At 33.4% G+C, this 26,289-nt stretch overlaps 3 protein-coding genes across 3 annotated transcripts in view; 1 reads left to right on the top strand and 2 right to left on the bottom strand.

Annotated features, from left to right (window-relative positions):
• The window catches only part of LOC133174024 (mutS protein homolog 4-like), a 35,413-nt gene extending 10,321 nt beyond the window's left edge, over positions 1-25,092 (top strand). The window contains exons 8-28 of the mRNA XM_061309066.1: positions 398-521; positions 659-725; positions 828-949; positions 3,465-3,656; positions 3,925-4,148; positions 4,571-4,690; positions 4,794-4,806; positions 5,821-5,874; positions 8,935-9,119; positions 9,495-9,507; positions 9,908-9,953; positions 10,258-10,382; positions 10,496-10,593; positions 10,698-10,745; positions 10,924-11,091; positions 12,562-12,634; positions 14,282-14,346; positions 18,060-18,130; positions 21,472-21,575; positions 24,472-24,560; positions 24,665-25,092. Of these exons, the coding sequence (XP_061165050.1) occupies positions 398-521; positions 659-725; positions 828-949; positions 3,465-3,656; positions 3,925-4,148; positions 4,571-4,690; positions 4,794-4,806; positions 5,821-5,874; positions 8,935-9,119; positions 9,495-9,507; positions 9,908-9,953; positions 10,258-10,382; positions 10,496-10,593; positions 10,698-10,745; positions 10,924-11,091; positions 12,562-12,634; positions 14,282-14,346; positions 18,060-18,130; positions 21,472-21,575; positions 24,472-24,560; positions 24,665-24,835 (2,172 nt within the window). The 3' untranslated portion in view covers positions 24,836-25,092. The remainder of the gene's footprint in view (positions 1-397; positions 522-658; positions 726-827; positions 950-3,464; positions 3,657-3,924; positions 4,149-4,570; positions 4,691-4,793; positions 4,807-5,820; positions 5,875-8,934; positions 9,120-9,494; positions 9,508-9,907; positions 9,954-10,257; positions 10,383-10,495; positions 10,594-10,697; positions 10,746-10,923; positions 11,092-12,561; positions 12,635-14,281; positions 14,347-18,059; positions 18,131-21,471; positions 21,576-24,471; positions 24,561-24,664) is intronic.
• LOC133174152 (NADH dehydrogenase [ubiquinone] 1 alpha subcomplex subunit 5-like) overlaps positions 1-26,289 on the bottom strand; it is a 173,632-nt gene that overhangs the window by 81,918 nt on the left and 65,425 nt on the right. The window lies entirely within an intron of this gene.
• LOC133174358 (E3 ubiquitin-protein ligase CCNB1IP1-like) overlaps positions 25,098-26,289 on the bottom strand; it is a 29,540-nt gene continuing 28,348 nt past the window's right edge. Inside the window, exons 9-11 of the mRNA XM_061309471.1 lie at positions 25,546-25,672; positions 25,398-25,466; positions 25,098-25,311 (exon numbers count right to left, since the gene is read on the bottom strand). Coding sequence (XP_061165455.1) covers positions 25,178-25,311; positions 25,398-25,466; positions 25,546-25,672 — 330 coding nt within the window. The 3' untranslated portion in view covers positions 25,098-25,177. The remainder of the gene's footprint in view (positions 25,312-25,397; positions 25,467-25,545; positions 25,673-26,289) is intronic.

Genomic DNA, 26,289 nt, shown 5'->3' on the forward strand with positions numbered 1-26,289 from the left:
TTTGATACAAAATTGTCATACATTCAAACTATATCACAGGCAGCTGTCCAATGAACAGGCATTCACAAAAATGTCAAAGCTGAAATTAACAAACAGGGTAGCAAAGGAAATATTGAAATTGACCAGTGCCATCATGTCAATGTTGAATATCACATTAAGGCATGTCCTCTGAGTACATCAATAAGTGTCTGTCTTATGTGAATACACTTGTATTTTCTGTGTTGAAAGTAGAATCAATCTGCTGCAGTGTAATCTTGAGACAAATTTATCTAAAACTACAGATTACATTGTTTGGGATAGGCAGGTCTGATAACTTCATTGTTTTAAAGGATTCAGTTTATGTGTAATCTCATTAGATGCTTACTTGATAAATTTAACTTATACATGGATCTACTAGATAATAATGCCAAATACTGCTTGTGACAATGGAGCCATGACCAAGCTGTTTAAGCTAGTGAGTCACCAATTCCAGAACTCTAATGTCTCAACAGTTCAGAGAAAATACTTCAATGAGACCAAGGGTAAAGCAGATTGCATACATAATATCGTTTTCATTCATGTACATGTTTGTACATATATACACCTTTTGATTTCCAAATTGACAATTTTGTTCAGAACATTTCGTTTGCGATATGATTTATAAATATTCTTCTTTCAGGTCTACAATGTGTGAAACAGCTGTGTGTATCTGATTTTAATTCAGTTGTAATGGAGTTAACAAGCAAGTAAGCACTTATTAAGAAAAGCATGTACTTTTATAGAAATAAGAATTAATGCTACAGATGTTTACACGGACATGTACCATAAGACTTTGTTTTTTGAAACAGGTACTACTGCTTGGCAGCAGCGGCAGCTCTTGTTAAGTATGTGGAATTTACGCAGAATATGATACTAGCTCCAGCATCTATCAATGTCACTTTCAGTGGATGTGAAAATACAACTATGATAGGTAATTTTTGTGACTGTTTTGTATACTAGGTAAGAGCCTAATGTAGATTTCTGTTTAGGATCTGTTTTAATAAGAGACAGTTCTTGCAAATTTAAATATTTCATGAGCTAAATACTTTTGAACACAGTTTCTGAAGTGTAAGATTGTGTAGGGTATTTTGATCAGTAACATTTTATGAACTTTTCATTTGATCAATCTGAGGCATAAAGTCCTCAACTTGCACCTGTGTATGTAACATTATCTCTCAGAAAAATAGGGAAGAAATTCTAATAAGCGCATTTTTTTGCTTTATTTAATTATATGTATAAATATCTATTTGAAAGAGGGTTTGGTCCTTTATTTGATTATACATGTACTTGAATCAATCTTCTTGCACTTGTGACTAAGTTGAGCTGAAAAAGATAATGTAAAAGCTAGGAATAACAAATTGCCAGTCAGTTAACTGCAACATATAGACCGATTAATCAATTAATCACATCAAAATGCACATTGTCATATACATATTGATAGGTTTTATTTTCTTACATAGGCTCTTTTCATATACACAAAAGTCTTTTTAAAGACATCAGTAATATTTATTTTATAGCAAATAAATAGTCTATAATAAAAACCTGCATAAAGTTTAGAAAACTTGACCATCCAATATCTTGGCGTTTTATTGAATGCTAAATTTGCATTACGTATACAAGTATGTCCCAAAACATTCCGAATATGAGCGTTCAATATTAAAAAAAATAATAAAATAAAAAATGTCATCTGGTACCTCCCAATGGCTATATATAAGAAGAGTAGTGGCAGCTAGGTAAGATGTGTCTATTTTCACAAAAAATTGAATTTATTTATTTAATAATTTAGTACCCATTGGCCTCAATAAAAACCTAAATAAGCTATTAGGAGAGGGGGACGTATACTGTTTTACCCTTGTGTGTCTGTCTGTCTTTGTGTGTAGCTGTCTGTCTGTCCGTTACAAATTTCTGTCACAGTTTTCTCAGCAACTACTCATCGCAGATGCTTGAAATTTTAGCACAGTCTTTGTTTAGGCATGCCATATGGTGGGAATCATTTTTGTAGGAATCCGATGTTAAATTCCTGCTTGTAACAAATCATTTTTGTATCACCTGCAGAGCAGCGGCATCTGTCTGTCCATCTTTCTCTCACACGCTGTTTCTTGAGAACTTTAAGAATCAAGGATTTGATATTTTGCTCATGTTGTGCTTGGCACAACAGCTTTTGTAAAATACTGTGGTTAGGAACCTCATGACCTTTAAACTTGACCTTTGACCTACTTCGCAAAATTGATCACAGTGCCAATATTCAGCATCTTCTTTGAGTGGAAAGTCTTTGCTATGTATCATGTGCACTGTTTGTCATAAGATATTTTAAAAAATACCAGTGTTACAGTTGAAATGAACTTGACCTTTGACCTACTTTTCAAGAATACTCTGAACGATGTACTTAATAGTCTTTTGAATTTTGATGGGATTGGGTTTGATTACTATATATTACATGTTTATGACCTCATGACACTGTACTTTCAAACTCTATTATATACATTAACCACATACCGGTAAACTGAAATTTAAATGATTCACTTACTTGTAGGAAATAAATTAGGATCAGTGTTCCAATAAAGTTGTGGGCTGACAATTCCAGTAAAGACAAAGTCAGACTGAAATCTTCTATGGGTTTTAGATCTGAGGCAGTGCTGAATTATAAACACATACGAAAAAATTAATCAATAATAATTTCTAATAACTTTTGATTATTCATTATAGTTTTGAGGGTTAAGGAATCATATATCTATTTGATTGTCACATTTTATGACACATACTATTCTATGGCAGTCTTACTATCCATGGATGTTTTTATGCCCCCTTATATTTTTTTGGTGTTTTTCTGTCTTTTTGGCTGTGTGTAATCAAAAAGTTTAACCTGTGGCATAACATTTGAAAAGTTAGTGCTTGGACTTTTAAATTTCACATGTATTTCATGTGACAAGGCCTTTCTTTTGGTACCAACATTTTTACCTCATGACCTTAGATTTTTACCAACATTTAAAACACATCTGTTTTGAACAATTGGTCATTCTAGCTTTCATATTTCATGTGTATTCCTTGTGACAAGACCTTTCATTGTTTCCTCTTGATCTTGACCTTGGAGTTTGATCTACATTTGAAAAGTTTTAACCTCTAAACTTTAGCCATGAGCTGCTCTAAGGAGCGTCAGTGTTTTCTAAACACATTTTGTTTTTTCTTTGCAGGCGTAGGCATGAACTATAATACTCATGAAAATAAGTAGTTGACAGCACTAAATTGAGCTTTGTTTATATTTTTTAATGATTAGCAGATAACATGCATTCCTTGGAACAAACTAACTTCATTAAGTATTACAAATTACATAGTATTTGAAACAAGTTTAGCTGTCTTAGCAACTTGTCATAACTTTGTTTTTCTTGTGTACACCATTTCTTACATAACATGTTGGTAGACTATTTTCTCTCTTTGTTTGACTACAGATGCTACCACAGCTGTGAACCTTGAACTGTTACAGAACATAAGGGATCCTAAGAGTGAGCATACATTATATGGAGTGTTGAACTACACAAAGACAGTTGGTGGAGCCCGGTTACTGAGAGCCAACATCTTACAGCCTCCTTGTGACAAGGGAACCATAGCCATGAGACAAGAGGTGGTCTCAGAACTCACAGGTTCAAAGTTTTTCTTAACCCAGTATTCAATATATTACTACATGTAATAAATTACAGTTTTGATGCCAACACATAATTTTAGTCAACAGGTTAATTTTCAAGAGACTTACTGATAGTAGGAATATTCAAACTTTGTGAAAATGAATTAAAGGTGTATTCTATTAGTATTTTTTAATAAAGAAATTGGAACTTTAATGTAATGATTATGCAAGTAGTTATTTGCTTATTTAATGTAGTTGTTAAATGATGCTTCATTGTTGTGATTCAGAGAAGGAGGATGTGTTTGATAACATTCAGACTGTGATTGCCAGATTCCTGGATGTTGACCACATCCTCTCAGTGTGTGTACAGATCCCAAAAAAGGAGACACTGAAAACTGCAGAGGCTAACATTAACAACCTTATTCTCCTCAAACACATTCTAGAACTGGTAGACCCACTAAGGAATGCACTTTCCAACTGTGAAAACCGCTTGATGAAACACTTTTACAAGGTATTTAATCTTGTAAAACTGTCTGATGAAACATTTTTACAACTTATTTCATCTTGTAAACCTGCTGATAAAACATTTAAATTTTCAAGGTATTTCATCTTTTGTAAAACCACCTGATGAACACTTTTACCAGGTATTTTATCTTGTACATATGCCTAATGAAACATTTATATAAGGTATTTCATCTTGTAAAACCACCTGATGAAACAAGGTACTTAATTTTGTTAAACAGTGAATCATTGGTCTTTTTTGAGGTGTTCTTTCATCCAATATGACATTTGTTTTCAGAAGCTGTAAAGACTGGATGCATTTCCTCCATTGTATGCAGTGCAATTGATGAAACATTGAAAAATTCTTTCTTTACATAAAATCCATAAATTAATGTAAATAATTTAATTTACTGAGGTTTTGATAACTTTCAGTCACTGGAAGATGGTAGATATGCACTGATGAAAGCCAGAATCGCTAGCATAATTCATGATGATACCAAGTATCAAAAAGGAATGCTGCACATGCGCACTCAAAAGTGTTTTGCAGTTAAGGTGAGTTTTCATTCTATCTTATTAATTAATGCTGTGTTTGCCTTATATTTTGAATAATTTCAGGAACTTGAAAACCTAAAAATATATTTGTTTTGTTTTTTAGGGAAGTATTAATGGTAAGGGTTGTAATACATGTACTTACTTCATTTTCAATTGATATTAAAAAGTCAAAGGTTAAATGGAATTGACTTCAACAGAAATATAAATGTGGTTTGCCACAAAAGTCTTCTTTTATCTGGTTATTCCAAAAATTATGACTGTATACTTTAACTAGGTCATCTGAATCGCTCAGGTGATCCTGTGTGATCTGTTTTCATCCGTTGTCTTGCGTTGTAAGTCATTTGTCATTGGTTGTGCACAGTCGTAAACCTTTGAACATTTTTTCAGCTTATTCTCAAGGTCAAAAATTCAAAAAACTATGGATCTCCCTTGGGTCTGAGGGAGGGATCAAAACAACAAAATTTATAGAATCTTTAAAAATCCTTTTTTGTGCTCTAGCTAGGACATCAAGAGTCAAATTGTTATCATGAATATAATGAGGAATGAGTCTTTTACCAAAAATTGTGAAATTCATGGCCAGCACCTGGGTTCAAATTTCAGACTCCAGGGCAAGGCTATGTTGATCATATGTTGAAAATGTATTATGTCTTTAAAACAAAATACCCTTTACTTATGGGCATCTAGCAGGCAAACTTTGCATCATTCTAATGAGTATACTCAACCTTTTACCGAAATTGTGACATTTATACCCCTGGGTCCATGGTTAGGCCCTATATTGGGGCTTAGTTGGTAATATATATTGAAATTACAGTATTTTAAATGTTTTGAAATGTTTTTCTCTACTCATGGACATTTAATAGGAAATTGTAAACATGATTATGATGAACATTTAGACCTATATATGCCAAAATTTTGAAATTCATGGTCCCCAGGTCAATTTTATAGGAACTTCAAGGGTACAAGTTGCATGAATATAAAGATGGTTATAGGGTCTTTATCAGATTGAAAAATAATATTCCACATAAGTGCAGACTAGTTCTGGCCCCAAAGTGCTCGTAGCCTAAAAAACGTATGATGCCCACATGACCTTTAGGCCCATTTGCATCTTGTATTGATTAAATTTGTTGTAGGCTTACTTGATATTGGAAGAGGAACATATGGCGGTATAATAGAGGACATCAACAGTAAGTCTAAATACAGATTCAAATGTATGAAACAGTTAGTGTAAGCAATCAGAAAATAACTGTGTCCCATGTTGTTTAGGTCACATGAGTCAGGTGACCATTGCTTTGGGTTCCCAGCATAATATCACAGTCTAAAGGTCATTTGTTCTTGTGTCAAGAAAATGCTTTTCTTATATGGTATTTGGCCTTGCATATTTTTTTTTTTTCATGTTTAGCTCACTTGAGCCAAAGCTAAAGTAAGCATTTCTGATACATGTACCAGTTTGTCCGACTGTCTTGTTGTCTGCCTAAACATGGGGATCACAATAGGGGGGTCGAAGCTGGACAAAGGAATATATAGGATAAATCTTAGAAAGTCTTCTAGGAGGCCAATTTTAGCAATTGAATATATAAAAGCATCCAAATGTAATTAAATTCTATTTATTCATGGCCCCTGAGGCTTGGGCACATCAACAGGAGAGGGTTTTACATAAAAAATATGTAGGGCAAAACTTTTTTTGAAATTTTTTTCAAGAAAAGAAGTGCCAAATTCAATTTCCATTACTGGAACTCTTCAAATTAGAGGCACATTTGGTCATCTGACTGGGACAGCATGACATAGCGGAAAATACTAAACATGCCAATCTCAACAGCTGCACACATTCATCTCAGATTTGACATATATGGATAGGTCATAGGAATACACAGTCCAACTTCGAATTTGGTCCCATGATTTTTGACAGAATTATCTCTCTTGAACTTAGAAAAAAAAAAGAAATTTTCAGTTTCCGCTCTCTAACATTTGTAGGGATGTATGTATAAGGTTAAAATTGCATGTGCAGGTATTTTATCGAAAATACAGTTCAAGTTTGAATTTGGTCGTGGTGCAATGAATTTAACAAAATTATCCCTCTTGAACTTAGATCGATTGATTGTACTAGTATGTTGTTTTACATCCTGTTCGAGAATTTTTCACTCATATAGAGTCATCATATACCGGTGAAGGGCTTTAAATTTAGACCTTTACTCGGCACTCAGGGTCATTGAGCAGTGAGGGTTCTTTATCGTGCCAACGCTTGCTGTGACACGGGACCTCAGTTTTTATGGTCTCATCTGAAGAACCCACAACTTTCACTTCAAAGTGCCGAGTGCTTGGTGAAGGAACAGTTGCTCCCTATTTTTTATCGTTTTAGGTCAGTCCTGGCCGTGATTCAAACACACAACCTTCTGATCACAGAGCAAGCGCTCTACCGACTGAGCTACAGTGATGGTCCTTGAACTTAGAAAAAATTAAGAAATTTTCAGTTTCCGCTCTCTAACTTTAGAAGGGATGTATGTATAAGGTTGAAATTGCATGTACAGGTATTTTAATAGAAAAATACAGGTGAAGTTTGAATTTGGTCTTCATCCAATAATTTGTGACAAAGTTATCCCTCTTGAACTTAAAGAAATATATGAAATTTTCAGTTTCTGCTCTCTAACTTTTGAAGGGATGTACGAGGGTTGTCCGTAAAGTTTGTGGACAACATTTATAATTATTGACAAACATTGATAAAATACATGAAATTATTATTTTCATTAAATTCATGTTTCAGTTTATTAATATGCAAGTTTTAATCACAAACAAAGCACAAATAGTTATATTTTATCAGATACAAAAAAGATACACACTCATACCCGGAGCACTGAAACAAAAATCCTTGACGTTACTCGACGTCAAAAGCTAAATACATTTAAGTTTTCTTAATGTAGTCACCGTTTAACTCAACACATTTCTTATGTCGCTTCAACCAGTTATCAAAAATGTGCACAAACTGTTCTGATTTCATACGTGAAATAATATTGAACACACTTCCTATCTCAGATCCTGCAAATCATCAAACCTCTATCCTTGTAAAACGACTTCATGTACGGAAATACGGCAAAGTCACGTTACGAACTTCATTTTTTACAGCACTACAATCTCGGAAAGATGGTCTTCCTTCACGCATGTCATCTAGTAAACTGTCTCTTTCGTCCGAATATCTTCTGTGCCACTTAAACACTAAAGAATAGATTACTTTACCATGATTTCCCGACTGTTTAAGGAATTTATGGATCTCTGTTGGTGTTTTTCCGATGTCTACACAAAATTTTATCACTACTCTCTGCTCCACCTTTTCCGAAAACGTTCCTTTTTCGAACAATGACGATCCTGTCTTAATAAACTCTGACCTCGATTTCTCTGCCATTTCGAAACTTTGAACGTTCAAATTTTACAGGTTTGACGTTATAACTTTTATCAACCTTCTAATGTAAAAGCCATCCAAATTTCCGCGGATTTTACAAAATACAAATGAAATGTATAAAGTGATAAATAACTTTTTAATTAAAACTTTGTTGTGCTCGGGATCACCACCCCAAGTCTAATAATGGAGTAATAATTGTAATTATACCCTTAAAATTGAATAAAATTTTTTCATTTTGTAATTCACATATAGTAAAGGATTATAAATATGCTAATAATAAATATCTATGACGCAACTTTTAAATAAATTTTAGCTTGTCCACGAACTTTACAGACAACCCTCGTACGTATAAGATTGAAATTGCATATGCAGGTATTTTACCAGAAAATACAGGTCAAGATTGAATTTAATCTTTGTCAGATGATTTTTGATAGAGTTATCCCTCCTGAAGTTAGAAAAAAATAAGAAATTTTCAGTTTCCACTCTCTAACTTTAAAAGGGATTTATGTATAAGGTTGAAATTGCATATATGGAAGTATTTTACCAGAAAATCAAGTTTAAGTTTGGTCCTTGTCAGATAATTTTTGACAGTTATCACCCTTGAACTTGGAATAGATTTAAAAATTCACAATTTCTAATCATCTCGGCCACAAATGTGAAATTTACAACTTGAAATTTTGGCTGCCTGCTGGGGCATTGGTGGCATTACGGCACATCTAGTTTAAGTGCAGTTGATGTCTTCGAGAAGGGGTTTCATTTACATGTATCTAAACATAATTATTTATTTCTTGAAAATATTAGATGACTTTGCTGAGCACGGTGCCAGCCCATGGGTCTCTTGTTTGCATTGCAGCATTGGCTAACCAGTGGGCAGAAGAATACAATTTACCAATAGTGACCTCATATAACTCCACTAGAGGCTTTTTTCTGCAGCTTAATTGTGGTCCAAAACATAACTACAGCAAGGAGAGTCTTCCTGAGATATTTATCAAAGTTACAAAAGCCAAAAACACACTGTGTTTTACCACCACAGAACTGGTAAATTCTTTTATTAATTTCAATGCTAAAATTGATTGGAATTTATTGTTATGAATTAATTCTGATAATCAATAACTTCAGTTTGTGACCAAATAATTTCCATAAACTCAAAGTATAAAATCACAATATTCCTTAATTTTATTTGCCGAATTACTAAATTAATGTGCGTTTCTTTAAAGAATATAGATTGTGAGAATATTTAGGTTAAAAGAATTTTTTCTTTTTACATGACTTCTTTATTGTATGAAAAAAAGATAGAAATAGCATTATTTGGTTTTATTGGACTTGTAATCTGCACTGATTTTACATAAATAGGTTTATTATACCAGGTAGTATCCCTTTGATGCTTCACCATTATCTTAATTTGCATTTCAGATTCGATTGAATAGTAAGATTGTTTAAAAATGAATTTAACAGTTTAAATGTATGCATGTTTTAATTACTACTGGGTTCTGTATGCTTTAATTATACAGTCAAACCTTGTTATCTCGAACTTGATGGGACCAAGAAAAAAAATTGAGAGATATCCAAGGATTTGAAATATCAAGTTTAAAATATGTAGAAAAAGAGAAGTTAATTTGGACTTCCAACTCATTTCAACATATCCATGGTATTTGAGATATAGGTGTTCGAGATATCGAAGTTCAACTGTAGTTTAATATCATTCACTTTTTTTATTAATGAGAGGAAGTTTCCAGCTGTCTATAATGCTTCAAACATATTGATATGAAAAAATCTCAGATAATTCAAATTATAAAAATTCACAGAAATAACTATACTTTGATCAGACAGGGCAAAAGAGGCTTTGGATGAAATATACCTGGTGACCAACATGTGAGTTAGTACTAACTATTATTCGCAACAACTTTTATTCATCAGTTTGAAATCTATCTGCAATGACTTATTTTTGTGAAAGAGGAAATATTCTTTTTAAATAAACAGTGAAATAATTAGTTTGCAGCGAGAAGTTTACATGAGTAAAGCAAGGTTATGAATCTCGTGGAAATTTCTCACATGCACACAAAAGTTGATTTACAGTACATTTATTGATTTACAATAAAATTTATACTGAAAGCTAGCACCTTGGAAATGCATGTTTCTGAATACTTTTTTCCTGACATTTATTTGTATTTTACAGAGTAGTGACAGAGCTTTTAGGAGATCTGAGGAACCACTTTGGCTGTCTGTACAAACTGTCGGAGGCCGTGGCTATGATTGACATGTTGCAGAGCTTTGCTCATGCTTGTACTTTGTCCAGTTATGGTACAGAAATTCAAATGGAAAAAACGTCATGAGAGCTTTAGTAATTGCCAAGAATTATTTATTTCTGTGGAAATACTCAAGTTGATGAATAATGAATATCTTTTTAATTTCAGTAAAGCCTGATTTTACAAAAGATACACTGGCCATAAAGCAGGGAAGACATCCGATCCTGGAAAAAATCAGCACTGATATGCCTATCCCCAATAATACAGTAAGGAGAACAGTATTCACCAAGTAAAGAGAAAGAATAAACTTATCTGCCATCAGGTCTTCCTTTCCTTTAATTCATGCATTTTGCCATTAATTTCTTAACAGTATGCCACTGAAGACAGCAATTTCAATATCATCACTGGTGCAAACATGGTGAGAAAAATTACTGCAATTATTTCAGAATAATTCTTGACCACATATAGGCAGATTTCACTGAGGTTGTTTTATACATACATGTAATAAACTTTAGCTTAGCATCTATATACTTAGAAATTTGCCTCTAGTTTAGAACAGGTGAAATGTTGATTAAAATAATTAGATTTTATTATAGAGTGGTAAGAGCACCTACCTGAGACAGATAGTGTTGTTACAAATCATGGCCCAGATAGGATGTTTTGTTCCTGCAGAGTATGCCTCATTCAGAATCACAGATCAGATCTTCTCCAGGATTGGCAGTGATGATGATATAGAGTCCAACTCATCTACTTTCATGTTAGAGGTATTAATAATCATATCTGTGTAGATCACCTGAGGTTATCATTCTCAGTGGTTATATATCCATAATTACATGTCATATCCATCACTTTTTAACAATTGCAGCATCTGTCAAACTGCTCTACCAATTTTAACTGAAATTCTATGCAAAAATGGCCATTTTCTGCCCTCAAAAGGAAATTTTGAGAAATCTGAGCAAGTTTGTACTCATTAATTTAATAAATAAAACAAATTTTCTGCTCATCTTGATTGTAGTAAGAAATGCCATGGAGACCAAAATGGTTAGCTATTCCCAGTTATTACAAATTTAGATTGCTGTCATATGTCCTCTTTGCATTGTGTATAAATTTGTGTACATTAATTGTGATGGAACTCTAAATGTGACAACTTAGGAGCAGAAACTGTATATTCCAATTCTTAAGAATAATTTGTACTGGGAATAAAATTTATCTCAAATCTTGCTTGAAAGTATACACTACGACCGAACTAGTGATGCATTGAGTGACGGCACTGTTGAATCTGACTGAAATACAATTGAATCTGACTGACATACAATTGCAAAATCCGACAAGGAATCTGATTGAGGCATTTTTGATAGGTCCGCCCACATTCTCAAATGTATTGCCGATAACGTGGAACTAAGAAAGAAAATGGGCAAAAAGGTTGAGCTTACTGAGCGAGGGAATAAGTGGAACGATGTAATACCTTATTAAACAATTGTGAGTGTTGGTAAACTGTAAAATGGTCTTGCAAGTAAAATTTGTACCAGGTTTGACTTGATACTTGTACCCCAGGGGATATTTCTGCGATTGAAAAACACGGCTGTTTTTCCCCCATTTTATTCTTCAGTACATTAAAATTAAACATACTTGGATTTCTTATAGATGAATATACTTGAAACAGCTAGGTGTTAAATACCTTTTTTTCATGTCAGTCATTCAACAAAATGATATCAACTGATTTTTACTTTTTTGTCCTCTTATATTAATTATAACATGTATTCAACTTTAAATAATGTTATTGCAAACATCTGTTTAAAAGTTAATTTATAAAATACCGTATTAATTTTATTTATCTAATAAAAACGTCCATCTATTAGCATGTATGAAAAGGGAAATAACTCAGTTTTCTTTTTCAACTTGGAAAAACAGAAAATTGAATTGTTTCCATTTTCAATATGTCAAAAAAATTGATCAATGTGCCAGTTTTTGACCTGATGTGGTGGTGCCTGAGAAACTATAATAATTGATTAATTTTTTGGGGGGCCTAAAGTAGGATTTGTTATATAGGTATTCCCTGGTACTTCGCTACAAGTGTGTTTTACTGTACTCAGGTTACTGTTAAGGCTCTTGGGCCTCTTGTATATAATTTAGGAAATATTGATATGTGCTAAGAAACTACATGCTATCATTTTGACAACATCTGAAAACCAATAATAATTCATGTACATACTCTTATATCCTTCCTTATACAGATGAAAGAAGTAAACTACATCATTCAAAATGTCAGTCACAGATCTCTTATCATAATGGATGAACTGGGAAGAGGTTTGTGAAATACAATATTAAATGATTGATAAATATTAATATTTTGTATTTGTGATTGGTATAGTATTAAAATTTTTAAGTTGTTGGGTATATACATGTATATATATTTACCATATATCATTGCAATATTCATGTTTTACTGGGAATTTTACCTACCTTGTTAGAAGAGCTTATGGTTTTTAATAAAGCAATGGATGAATTATATTAATGACATGTTAATTCAAAACAAGTAGTGTAATACTATTTGTAAGTTTTTAGCTCACTTGAGCTGAAGGCTCAAGTGAGTTTTTCTGATAACATTTGTCCATTGTCTCTCTGTCTGTCCATCCGTCTGTGAACTTTTCACATTTTTGACTTCTTCTCCAGAACCACCAAGCCAATTTCAACCAGACTTGCGACAAAGCATCCTTGGGTGAAGGGGATTCAAATTTTTTCAAATGAAGGGCCATGTCCTCTTTCAAGGGAGGTAATTTAGAATTAGTGAAAATTTATTGGCATCATTTCTTCTTCTTAAGAACCACTGTGCCAGAAAAGTTGAAACTTATGTGAAAGCTTCATGACTTAGTGTAGATTCAAGTTTGTTGAAATCATGACCCCCAGAGGTAGGGTAGAGCCACAAGGGGGATCAAATTTTACATAGGAATATATAGAGGAAAAAAAATCAGCAGTGCCATGATTGGCACATTATGGAAGCATCCTCAGAGAGTGTAGATTAAAGTTTGTTCAAATCATGAGCCCCCTGGGGTTGGGTTGGGGCCACAATGGGGAATCAAAGTTTTGCATAGCATTATATAGGAAAAAATCTTCTCAAGAACAGCAGAGCCATGATTAGTCATTTTGTTATGGAATTTGATTTTTTAAATATTGATCCCCAGGGGTAGGATGGGGCCTCAAGGGGGATCAAAGTTTTGATATGTAGGAATTTATAGGGAAAAATCTTTATAAATATTCTTCTCAAGAACAGCAAAGCCATAAGTCAAATTGATATGGAAGCATTCTCAGGAAGTGTAGATTCGAGTTTGTCTGAATCTTGACCCCTTGGGGTAAGGTAAGGCCACAACAGGGGATCAAAGTTTACTTAGGAATTTATAGGAAAAAATATTTAAAAAATGTTCTCCTCAAAGACCAGCAAAGCCATGATTATGAATATGAAAGCATCCTCAGTGTAGATTCAAGTTTGTTCAAATCATGACACCTAGGGATAGGGTGGAATCGCAACAGTGATCAGTGTTTTACATACACTGTATGAATATATAATAATGGGTAGAAAAAAAACTGCTGATGAAGAACAGCATGGCCATACTCACTTAGGTAAGCATTGTGGCCCATGGGCCTCTTGTTATTGATTTATTTTTAATTAAAATGTAATAGAGCAAGCCTCTTCAGGCCTAGAACAAAGCTTTTGATCAGTAAATATGATTGGATAATGATCATGCATGGTCATTAAAATTATGAGCAAAATATTAATTATATTAAACAATACACTTCCTTTAGTGAAAGAACATCTTGAAATAGTTTAAGAGTGTCAGAATTTTGGTTTGCAAAACACGGCATCAATGGAGCATGTGATGGCTAATGAGATCAAGTGTTCAATCTGTACATTCAGTATTGCTTTGAAGCACACTTTAAACTTTTAGTAAATTACAGGAACTAGCCAAGAGGAAGGTGTTGGGATTTGTCATGCTGTCTGTGAATATCTCCTCAGATTTAAAGTAAGTTTTTTTTTGGTGAAATCTCAATTTTGTTGGTTTTAGCTAACCGGAGCCGAAGGCTCAAGTGAGCTTTCCTGATCACATTTTGTCCGGCGACCATCTGTCTGTCCGTCTGTCTGTAAACTTTTTCACATTTTTGACTTCTTCTCAAGAACCACTGGGCCAATTTCAACTAAACTTGCCACAAAATATCCTTATGTAAAGGGGATTCAGGTTTGTTCAAACACTTGGCCACACCTTCTACCAAGGGGAGATAATTTTGAATTCATGAAAAAATAATGACCTCTTTCAAAAATCTTGTTCTCAAGAACCACTGTGCTAGAAAATATGAAACTTACTTGGAATCATCCTCAGGTAATGAAGATTCAAGTTTGTTAAAATCATGACACCCGGGGGTAGGGTGGGGCCACAACGGGCGATCAAAGTTTTACATAGGATAGCCAAAGGTGCTAGCCAAGGTGCTCAGGTGAGCGATGTGGCCCCTGGGCCTCTTGTTTTAATTCCATTTGCTAGTTTCAAAGGAATTGTTTCAGATGTTTCATCAAACTTCATAAATTGATACAAATTGGAGAGAGAGAGAGAGAGAGCAATTCAACTGTCATAATCACAGGCACTTGGGGGCTGGACCCCCTTTCTTTTTTTTATTCTTTTTAGGTCACCTGAGTCACTCAGGTGACCTATTGCTATCTGTTTTCGTCCGTCGTCGTCCATCGTCCGTCGGTCGTAAACTTTTGAACATTTTCAGCTTCTTCTCTTGAACCACTGAACCAATTTCAACCAATTTTGGCATATAGCATCAATGGGTGAAAGGGTACAAAAATTGTGAATTTCATGGTCCCTGCCCCCCTGGGTCCTGGGGGTGGGGCTAAAACCATCAAAATTAGTGCTATCTTTAAAAATCTTCTTCTTTACTCCTGGACATCAAGCAGTCAAACTGTTGGCATGATTGTAATAAGCATTGAGCCCTCTACCAAAATTGTGAAATTCATGGCCCCAGGGTTAGGGGTTCTGGTGCTAGGGTGGGGCTATATAGATCATATAGTGAAAGTGCATTATTTCTTTGAAAATCTTCTTCTCTGCTCCTGGGTATTATTGAAACAAATTGAATACATAGTTATGATAAGCAAGGGTGATACTACCAAAATTGTGAAATTCATGGCCCCAGGGTCAGGGGTTCTGGTGCTAGGGTGGGGCTATATAGATCATATAGTGAAAATGCATTATTTCTTTGAAAATCTTCTTCTCTACTCTTGGGTATTATTTAAACAAATTAAATACATGTACATAGTTATGATAAACAAGAGTGACTCTACCAAAACTGTGAAATTCATAGTCCCAGGGTCAGGGGTTCTGGTGCTAGGGTGGGGCTATATAGGTCATATAGTGAAAATGCATTATTTCTTTGAAAATCTTCTTCTCTACTCCTGGGTATTATTTAAACAAATTAAATATATATTTATGATAAGCAAGAATGACTCTGCCAAAATTGTGAAGCTCATGGCCCCGGGGTCAGGGGTTCTGGTGCTAGGGCGGGGCTATGTAGATCATATAGTGAAAGTGCATTATTTCTTTGAAAATCTTCTTCTCTACTCCTGGGAATTATTGAAACAAATTAAATACATAGTTATGATAAGCAAGAGTGACTACCAAAATTGTGAAATCCATAGCCCCAGAGTCAAGGGTTCTGGTGCTAGGGCGGGCTTTATAGATCATATAGTGAAAGTGCATTATTTCTTTGAAAATCTTCTTCTCTACTCCTGGGTATTATTTAAACAAATTAAATACATAGTTATGATAAGCAAGAGTGCCTCTTCCAAAATTGTGAAATTCATGGCCCCAGGATCAAGGGTTCTGGTGCTAGGGCGGGGCTATATAGATCTTTATTATTTCTTTGAAAATTTTCTTCTCTACTCTTGAGTATTATTTAAACAAATTAAATACATAGTTATGATAAGCAAGGATGCCTCTTCCAAGATTAAGAATTTCATGGCCCCTGGATCAGGAGTTCTGGTGTTAGGGCGGGGCTCTATTTATTATAGAGTGAAAATGCATTTATGTTTAAAAATCTTCTTCTCTGCTCCTGGGTATTATTTAAACAAACTAAGTAAATTGTTATGATGAGCAAGGATGCCTCTTCCAAAATTGTGAAATTCATGGCCCAAGGATCAGGGGTTCTGGTGTTAGGGTGGGGCTATATAGATCCTATAGTGAAGGTGAATTATTTATTTGATAATCTTCTTCTCTGCCCCTGGGTATTATTTTAACAAATTAAGTACATTGTTATGATACACAAGGATGCCTCTTCAAAAATTGTGAATTTCATGGCCCCAGGGTCAAGGGTTCTGGTAAAAAAAAGGGGGGGGGGGGGTTCTATTGATTATATAGTGAAAAAGCAAAATTTCTTTGAAAATATTCTTTTCTTCTCCTGGTTAAAAAGCAAAGAAGCTAAGTGTATAGTTATGATGAGCAAGAATGCTTCTTCCAGAGTAGTGAATTGCATGACCCCTGGGTCAGATGTGCTGGTGTAAGGGTGGGGCTCTTGATAATATAGTGAAAATGCATTAATTCTATTAAATTCTATTAAATAATCCTGTCTGCTCTTAGTGTTAAGCAGATAAACAAAGTGATTACTTATGGTGGGCAAACCTCTGGTCCCAGGGTGAGAGGCTCTGGTGTTTCTCGCTTGGGGAGTGGGGGGGGGGGCTCTATTGATAAGTTTGTTAATATACTGTATGGTGATAGTGATAAATGGGGAACAGATTAGAACCTAATTTATGAACTGTTAATTAATACTAGATTAATTATTTTGTTGATCCTGATCACCCTATTTTTCTTGCTTTTGGGTAACAAAGCTTCACATTTCAATTCATTTTATACTCTATGGATCCTGTAAATTGTTGCATTATACTCAGGTGACTGTTAAGGCCCTTGGGCCTCTTGTTTAAATCGGGGTCGACACACCTTTTTCCCTATTTATGTATTCTAATATGCACTACTTGATATCCATAATGTAACCCTTTGTCTCAATATGCTGTTTTTAAATATGTTGTTTTCCAATAATACTCTCTTTTTATGTATCAGTTGAAAACGATATATTTATAAACAGCTTATTGAGACAAAGGGTTACATAATCAATATCAGGTAGTGCATATTAGAGTACAAAATAGGAAAAAGGTGTGTTGTCCCCAGATATAAAAAAAAAATGAGGGGGGAGGGGGTTGTCCAGCCCCCAAGTGCCTGTGGTCATAATTTTTGGAATTTGACTTTAACCTTCCTATGTTCTTAACCTTCTAATGACCTTACACTTCAGTGTTGAAGATTTTCTATTCAAGCTTCATACAAAGATACATATTGGAGATAGAGATTTATTTGTGTCAATATTTTCTCATTTTGATCTTTCCTATGATTTTATTCTTACTATTACATTATTTTACAGTTAAAGTTTTTTTTCTTTAATTTTCATACACTAATAAAAATTGGTGAGAGTAATTCAGATCCTTCTTAAAATTATTATAGTTGTTAGTGATGCTTCTTAATTAGAATGCACTGCTGAGTATTTCAGTTTTGAGTATGAGGTACAAAATAAGAAAATTAAATTTGATAGTGAGATTGATGTTATGCAATTTTTGCCAGCATTCTTGACATGTTACATGTGTATTACAATAAACACTTGCAATTGCTGCTAAAATGTCCTTTTTTTCTTTACCAATCAGGCTTTTGTCTTCTTTGCAACACATTTCAAGGATCTTGGTCAACTGGAAAGTTTGTATCCTAATGTACAAAAGTAAGTTTGAAATTGATATAAAATTTCTAAAAGAAAATACTTCGTAGCTTAAAAAATGCACAAAATGCATTTTCCAAATTTAAGTCATGTACATGTGTACAAATTCAGAAACAAGAGGCCCATGAGCCATAACGCTCACCTGAGTAACTTTGGCCTTGCTGTTTTTCACCTGATTTTTCCCTCCCCCTTGTAGTACTTATTGTGGCCCTGCCCTACCCCCTGGGGTCGTGATTTGAACAATTAGAATCTACACTACCCCAGGATGCTTCCACATAATTTTCAGCCTTTCTGGCCCAGTGGTTCTTGAGAAGAAGATTTTTAAAGATTTTTCTTACATATTTCAATGTAAAACTTGGATTCCCTATTGTGGCCCCGCCCTACCCCTGTGGGTCATGATTTGAACAATTTATAATCTACACTACCCCAGAATGCTTCCACATAAGTTTAAGCTTTTCTGGCCCAGTGGTTCTAGAGAAGAAGATTTTTACTATATATTTCAATGTAAAACTTGGATTCCGTAAACATTTATAAATATGGGAGTTTTAAATTCTCCTTCATCATTATTTTAATTAATTTTATATAAATAAATCCTGTATATCTTCTATCTGTTCCAGAAGTGAATATCATGTACTAGAAATGACACTTCTTCAATGGCGCCTTACGCCATTACAAAGTTCATAATATTCCTACTAGATTCTGTGCGACTTTTAAAAAATGTGTGTTTTCATTTTATAATATTTTTTTAAAGGTATCTTTCCTTAAAATATTGTATAGAACAGAAAAAAAATCATATGATCGATAAACGATTGTTCTGAATGGAAATAAACACCATCGCATTTGCAGAAAAATGCCCCCTTTCATCTCGCGACCAAGTCTTGGAATGTGGAAAAAAAGTTCTTCCTAAAATCTTTCTTGTGCACATTTGTGCATCCTAAAGCCATAAATTATATCTTACTAACTGTCAGTTATCCAATTATCTCTTAATTATTTTCTAACAGGTTTAATAGATACAACAAATGAGCCCTTTTGTAAACACAATAAGTATTTCGCTTGACCAGGATTGACACCTATGACATCAGAGCAATGGCGCGTAACATCAGCGATCAAAATATGCATATTGAGAAATTCAAACTTTGAATCACTGAAACATCAAAAATATTAATTTTCTAGCAAAGATTTTTAAATATATGATTTAAATAGCATGTAAACTTTGTCATATCCAAAAATTTTGAGACATGATAAAAACCCTTTAATGACCCCACCCAGTTTTTGTATTTTCTTGATTATCTCCCCTTTGGAGGGGACTTGGCCCTTTATTTTAACAATTTAAACTCTCCTTTACCCAAGGATGCTTTGTACCAAGTTTGGTTAAAATTGCCCCAGTGGTTCTTGAGAAGAAGTTGAAAATGTGAAAAGTTTACAGACGGATGGACGACGGACAAACGGGTGATCAGAAAAGCTCACTTGAGCTTTCAGCTCAGATGAGCTAAAAAGAAAACAAATGATTGTCTTGAACCTCCCTCTTTGATCGGCGAAGATGCGGTGAAGCGTGACAATCTCGAGTCAGTCAGCTGATGAGCACATCTCTCCTCATAGGAGTTAATATTCCTGAGGAATTCTAACGTGTTCTCTCTATATAATAAGAGATTTACAAAAAATAAAAGACTCAATGCAGTAACGTTACGATGTCTAATAATCCACAAGCATCCGAATCAAGTTTCTGTGACCAGAAAGAATTCACCCTTCAAAATGTCATTTGCCATTTTTCAATCAATTCACTTTTGCTTTGTTTTTTTACCATTTTTTTTAAAAATCTTGTTGAGAATTTTTTTTATGAATGCCTATCACCAAATGCTTGGCGCTTTCTTTAGCACTAGAGCACGTGGAGAAGTAAACAATGGAGAAAAATCGGCGAGAAATGCAGTGTAGCAGAAAAAAGTGTTTAGAAAGAAAACGAAATTACAGTTTTGTTTAATTTATGTCCCTGGTGACCGGTATATGAAGTTTTGATACTTATACCATGTATGTCAACAATAAGTTTTCAAAGACCGTTCAGTAAAAAAGCTTAGGCAATGTTAAGATGTCCGTTCGTTTTTTTTGTTTTGTTTGTGTATCTGTAAACTTTTTTCTTTCAAAATACTACTCCTTCATCAGTTTTGGTCTGATTTTAATAACATCATACAACAGACAAAATCAATTCTGCATATCAAAATTGATTAAAATTCGACGAACATTTTTGCCATGGTTACTAATTTAAAAAAGATTTTATTAGGCAAAAATTAGCAACACATTTATGTGAATTTGCAATAAGGTACACAGTGGAAACCAATTTTTTTAAAGATATAAAAGGTGTATTGTCAAGATCTCACCCCAAAAGTTGACTGGACATAACTCTTTTTATATGAATGCTTATACCAAAAAAGAAAAAAAATGAATCTCATAATTTTTATGTATAAGGTACTTTGCTTTCTAGAAAACCTGTCAATAATGTGCTAATATGAATTTTACACAAAAATACTGTGGAAATGATATTAGCATTTAAATATCTACAATAATTAGAATTGAAATAATAAATGAAAATGACATTTCTGAAAATATAGTATTTAGGACATTCAAAAAATGGGAAGTAAAATGATGGATATTGTCAATGTTGAACCAAATATAAAGCGATTTGCAGTTTGTAGAGTGAATCTTTGTAATTGTTAGTGAAATTGGTCTATAAAGCAACGACGTACGCGCTTTAAGAATATAATTTATATCAAGATTGATTGATTGTATGTTTAACGTCCCATTTGAGAATTTTTCACTCATATAGAGACGTCACCGTTTACCCGTGAAGGGATTAAAATTTAGACCTACACTTGGCACTCGGGGCCATTGAGTACTCCTACAAGAGCCTCGGTTAACGTCCCTTCGCTCCTTACATTCCTCGCGGCGCCAAGTCAAAAGTATCTCTCCATGAATCTCTAGCGTGCTGGAGAAGGCCATTGAACAGAGAAGGTTCTTTATCGTACAAACGCCCGATCTTTGACTTTCGCGCTTGGCGAAGGAACAGTCCCTGCCTATGTTTACGTCTTAGGTTTGATGCGGCGAACGAGAATCAAACCCGGGTCACCCGATCACGAAGCGAGCGTCCTGCCACTCGGCTACCGTGACCTTTTTTTTTTTTTACCAAAAAAGAAAATTAACCTTTCAGTAGAGCTTTAAAAAAAAACTTTCCAGTAAAGTGAGTAAATATCTCGTAAAGCAAGTGCCAAAAGCCAGTATAATCTACAGTTTGTAACAAACACATCCCATTTGATCCAATTTCTACATTTCATGGCTGGTCACATACTTTTCAGCTACTGTTTCATGATTCACAAAACATTTAATGAGGAGGATCAAACTGAGAAAGTGGTGTATACTCACGTGCTGACAAAGGGACAAAATAAAGAGGAGCATTATGGTATTTAAGCTCTACATACATGTAGTTTTCAAGTAAAAATATCAGAAAATCAAAATAAAAAATTGTTAGTTTTGTAATGTTTTGATTCCATGATTAAAAACACAGCTAGCACTACTATTGTGGTTGATTATCGGCTTTCATTATAGATACAGATGATCATAATGTAATTTTGAGATCTTTTAAAGTTAAGAAAGTGTCCAATATTTTTAACTTTATATGTACATAGAAGTAATGTTTAGGTGAGAAAAAAATATTAGAAAAAAATATACAAAAGTAAATAACTTACGTAATCTGTAATTCAAACATGCACAAGGTGAAATGTGACTGTAAAAGTAATTTATCAAATGGAACATTGAAATCCCTTATTTGCCAAGCTAAACATAGCATAGAATAAGTGTATGGGCATTGAACTAAATCCAAAATTGTGAAATGGTTCATCTAACTACAAAATGAGTATTTTTTTCAAAGAAAAAAAAATGAAAATAATAGTGTTCTCTTATGACTTAAAACATCTTTACAAGTGAATGCTGATATGGGTGAATTAAAAAAAAATGACCAAACGCATATTTATCAACCCACAATAAAACTACAGGCAATGAAAATAGATTTCTATGTTTCAGCATATGTCTCAAGATGGTGTCTAAATACCTGCCAAATATCTCGTTGATATCTCAATTAACAAAAAAAGTTATGCCCAAAAATGATGCTAAAATTGTCAGGAGTGCAACACCTTTTTGTGACATTAAATTTCAATATTTTTTGGAGATCTGTCAAATAAATAATAATGCTTTATGTTGAAAATAAAGACTTTCCTGATAATATTCAAAGTATTGAGCTTTAAATGTGTGCTGTAGTAACTTTTGTTTAATCAAGTTGTGGTCATGGCTGATGTTTAAAAGAAATGTGATACCATGTCAGGAGTGCAACAGAAAAAATGTAGTGTTGTGAAAAAAACATCAATTGTAAAATTCTGAAAGAAAATTAAGACAAAAATCAATTTTCGAAGTGTAAAACAATAACTGATATACATTTTAAAGCTTAAAAATATATATAAATCACAAGCAGCATTCATTAGAGTCAAGTATATGTGCATACCCAATAATGTCAGGAGTGCAACATTTGATGTTTTGCTCCCAAGCATGAATAAACTATTATCATTATATGATTTTCTGATTTTTATTTCGGAAAAGAAAGACACAAAGAACATTTTTACCAAATAGATTTATCAATTACCGGATCTGTCTGTGCTGCAGATCTATATTTCTATGGTCAGGAGTGCAACACATTTTTTTAAAGATTCAAGTTGTGTGACAAAAACACTTCTATTCAAGCATAGACGTATTCATCAATTAATAATGATCTTTTTGTATAATTTAATACTAAATTATTGACAGTTTTTTTTTTTTATTAAAATCCTTCCTTTTTCAGTTTTAGATTTGTTTTTATCTTTTTTGTGATTTTTTTATGGATGTTAAAAAAAAACACACTAAAAATTGTCATAAAATTCAAATTATTCCTCCTCAACTTCACTGAAACAACAGTACAAGTTCTTATGTAATTTTCACTTCACAATTCTACTTTAAAGGTCCCAATGCTTTTGGTCAGGAGTGCAACAAATATGTTAGAATTATAAATCATCCAATAAGAATAAAAATAAAGAAAAAAAAATGACGAGTAGAATTTTTCTGGTGGGTTACTGTGTTTGTCCTGTAAAGGAAAATATGCTATAAAATATATTTTATCTTCTGAATATACATTTAAGCTAGTTTTTTGGCATAAATAGGGAACAATTCCAAATAAAATGCGAATTTTAAATACTTTCATCTGTTTTAATTATGAAGTATTGGACTATAAACATTGCACAGTTTCATTACCATTTGATGTTGCCAACACTTAATGAATTTTTGTGTTCTTTTTAAATTTTACTGCAGTCAGGAGTGCAACAAAACTGCTTTATAATTACCAATGCTTTTCAACTATTTTTACTAAAAAATGAGTTTAAAAAAATGTTTGATACTATTTGATGTTCAAAACTCTATGTCTATCAACAAATTACAGAAATTTTCTAGTCAATTCAGGGAATAGTTCTCATCATTTCACATATAGTTTTATATACAATTTATATATATTACACTTTGCAAATAATCATGTGTCAAGGTCTTCAATATATGAAAAACCTGCCGTAAACGATCAAAAATATCAAAACGACAAATTAATTTACAAAGTAAGAATGGGTTATTGTGTGTTATAATTTTTAAAACATTGAATGTTAAATAAAATACATATCAGATGTCAGGAGTGCAACACAATAATGTAACATAGGGTCACTTCAAAATCTTGTATTTTTTGTAAGAGAACTAGTATATAAAAATTCTTTTTTTGGCTTAGATTTAAAGAATTGGCTTGAACGGACAAAAAAGTGAAATTTGGGGAATTTTATTGCTTCATATTTTTTTTCATATTAAAACTTTTCAAACCAGAATTGAAAAAATAATGTAAAATAACAATCAAAAAGCCAATTTTTTGTCACACATACAAGAGAAGATACTCAATCAAGGTCTAGATTTAATCTTTCATACCCCTTTTACCATTTTGAAGCATAAAAAACTATAATTTCTTGTGATAATGTATTTTAGAAAGTCTTTTAAGGTGTAATGATATTTTCTTTTTTCAAAAGAAATTTTACTAATAAAAATTCTGAAACTTTTTAATCCAATTGTCTATTCTATTGCCACTTCAGGATTTTAAACTAGAATGCATGTGCAATATGATGATACAAGTGAAAAATATGTTAGAAGTACCTTTGAAACCTGGTAGGAAGTTGCTTATATATTACTTAACTTGGCACAACTTTACCTAAATATACTTTTGTTTTTAAACCATACAACTGTTGTAGGTATAAGATTAGCAGAACTATCAACTCTTCCAAGGAATGTGATTCAGAAAGCTAAGACTTTGGCTTCTTCAATTTCTTCAAAAAAGGGGGTATGTTTACTATGTATCTATCTATCATTTAACAAAAACATCTATCATTTAACAAAACACAATTGTTAAAAAACAGTTTCTTTCTCTTTGTTTTTATTTTCCAGAGGCAACATGAAGTTGACAAAGAAATGAAAGAGAAGAGAATCATTTTTAAACTTTCTGGACGGTTGGTTCAGTTGTCACGGAACTCCAAACTCAACAAGGAGGATTTGAAATCCTACTTAAGAAGTTTGAAAATGCAGTATTTGACAGACACAAAATCCCTTGAAGAATGATTTTTAGAACAGTAGTGATTTTTAAATGAGCTTTTGCTCAAAATGTTTAGTTTTTAGATTTTAAATGCAAAGCCTTCTTCCTTAAAGATAAGTGAAGCCTATCGAATGCAAATAATAAAATATAAAACGCACACATACGCTAAGAGGAAAGAGACATTGTGTTTAGTGACTGCTAATGTATGCTCCAATATGTGAAGAGAATGGTACGTTTCAGAGTGTACCAACTGATATTTATTAGATAGAAAAAAGGACTCATTTTAAAACAAGACAAGATTTATTTCTTGGAAATTCAGTACTTTGCATTCTATTTCATGCAGACAGGTGTTATCAATATACAAAAAGTCAGTGAGTAGGAAAGTCTAGATCTAATGGATTCCTGTTTGGTTTCTGCTGATCCCTACTTCTCTTATTCTGTGGATTGTTACCATTTTGTTTGAAGATGGGGGTATCTGTTATCCGGAATGAAAAGGGCACCTCTGTTCAAAAGCAAAAACATTGCAATATTGACTTGCAGTCTTCCAAATACTAGCACCCTTTCCAAAAAATATTAGCATGCACTTACCACGACCAGTTTCTGGAGAGTTTCTTTTGCTGTTTGAAATGCTACCTATAGAAGTACTGGTACTAATGCCTGCAGAAAAGAGAAGTGCATCATAGAAAAATTCAAATAGCATTTTTTTTAATAATGGTATATTGAACTGGAAACTTGCCTTGATCTGAGCCGATTGGCATAGTGAAGTTAGCTAAAGGATTCCAGGCTCTGCCACTGCTTACAGCATCACCACCTTCGAAAGTTGATGGTGTTATACACTTTCTTTTCAAGGCATCAAACAATGACTAAAAACAAAAGTATACTGATCAGCTCAAAAGAGTTTGACATTTCTCTCTCAAGTACAAAAGATGAAAAAGATGTAATTGTTTCAATTCTATCTAATATTCTATATTATAGTCACCTGACTATCAAACAGTCATAGTTACTAATTTATCATTGAGTCAAATGCTGACTGAGGCTTTTCATACTAATTGTTAGGCCATTATTTACAAACTGAATTGTCGACTGATTTTACCGTTATTTCCCCATCATGACAAGGAGCACACGGCGGGTGTGACCGGTCGGCAGGGGATGCTCACTCCTCCATGGCACCTGATCCCACCTCTAATGTTTTGGAGGTCCGTGTTTGCTCTGCTCCTATTTTGTATTGTTTAATGGACTTTTGAGCTTGAATACTGTTCGTTATTTCCATATATTTCATTTCTTAAAAAGCATTTAACTGTTTTGGCATTTCTTGGTTTCTCAAAATACATATTTGATATGATTGATCTCCCATTAACACTGATCTTGCAGAATATATAAGGATCATTTATACACCAATGAAAAATGTTTTTTGGACTCTGAGGAAACTTCATCATATAAAGATGTAAGTAGGGATTTTCAACGAAGGGTACCTGTCATT

Source organism: Saccostrea echinata, unplaced genomic scaffold, assembly GCF_033153115.1.
Source record: "Saccostrea echinata isolate AGI-Se365-2 ecotype Australia unplaced genomic scaffold, CSIRO_AGI_Sech_v1 ptg000057l, whole genome shotgun sequence".
Lineage (NCBI taxonomy): Eukaryota > Metazoa > Mollusca > Bivalvia > Ostreida > Ostreidae > Saccostrea > Saccostrea echinata.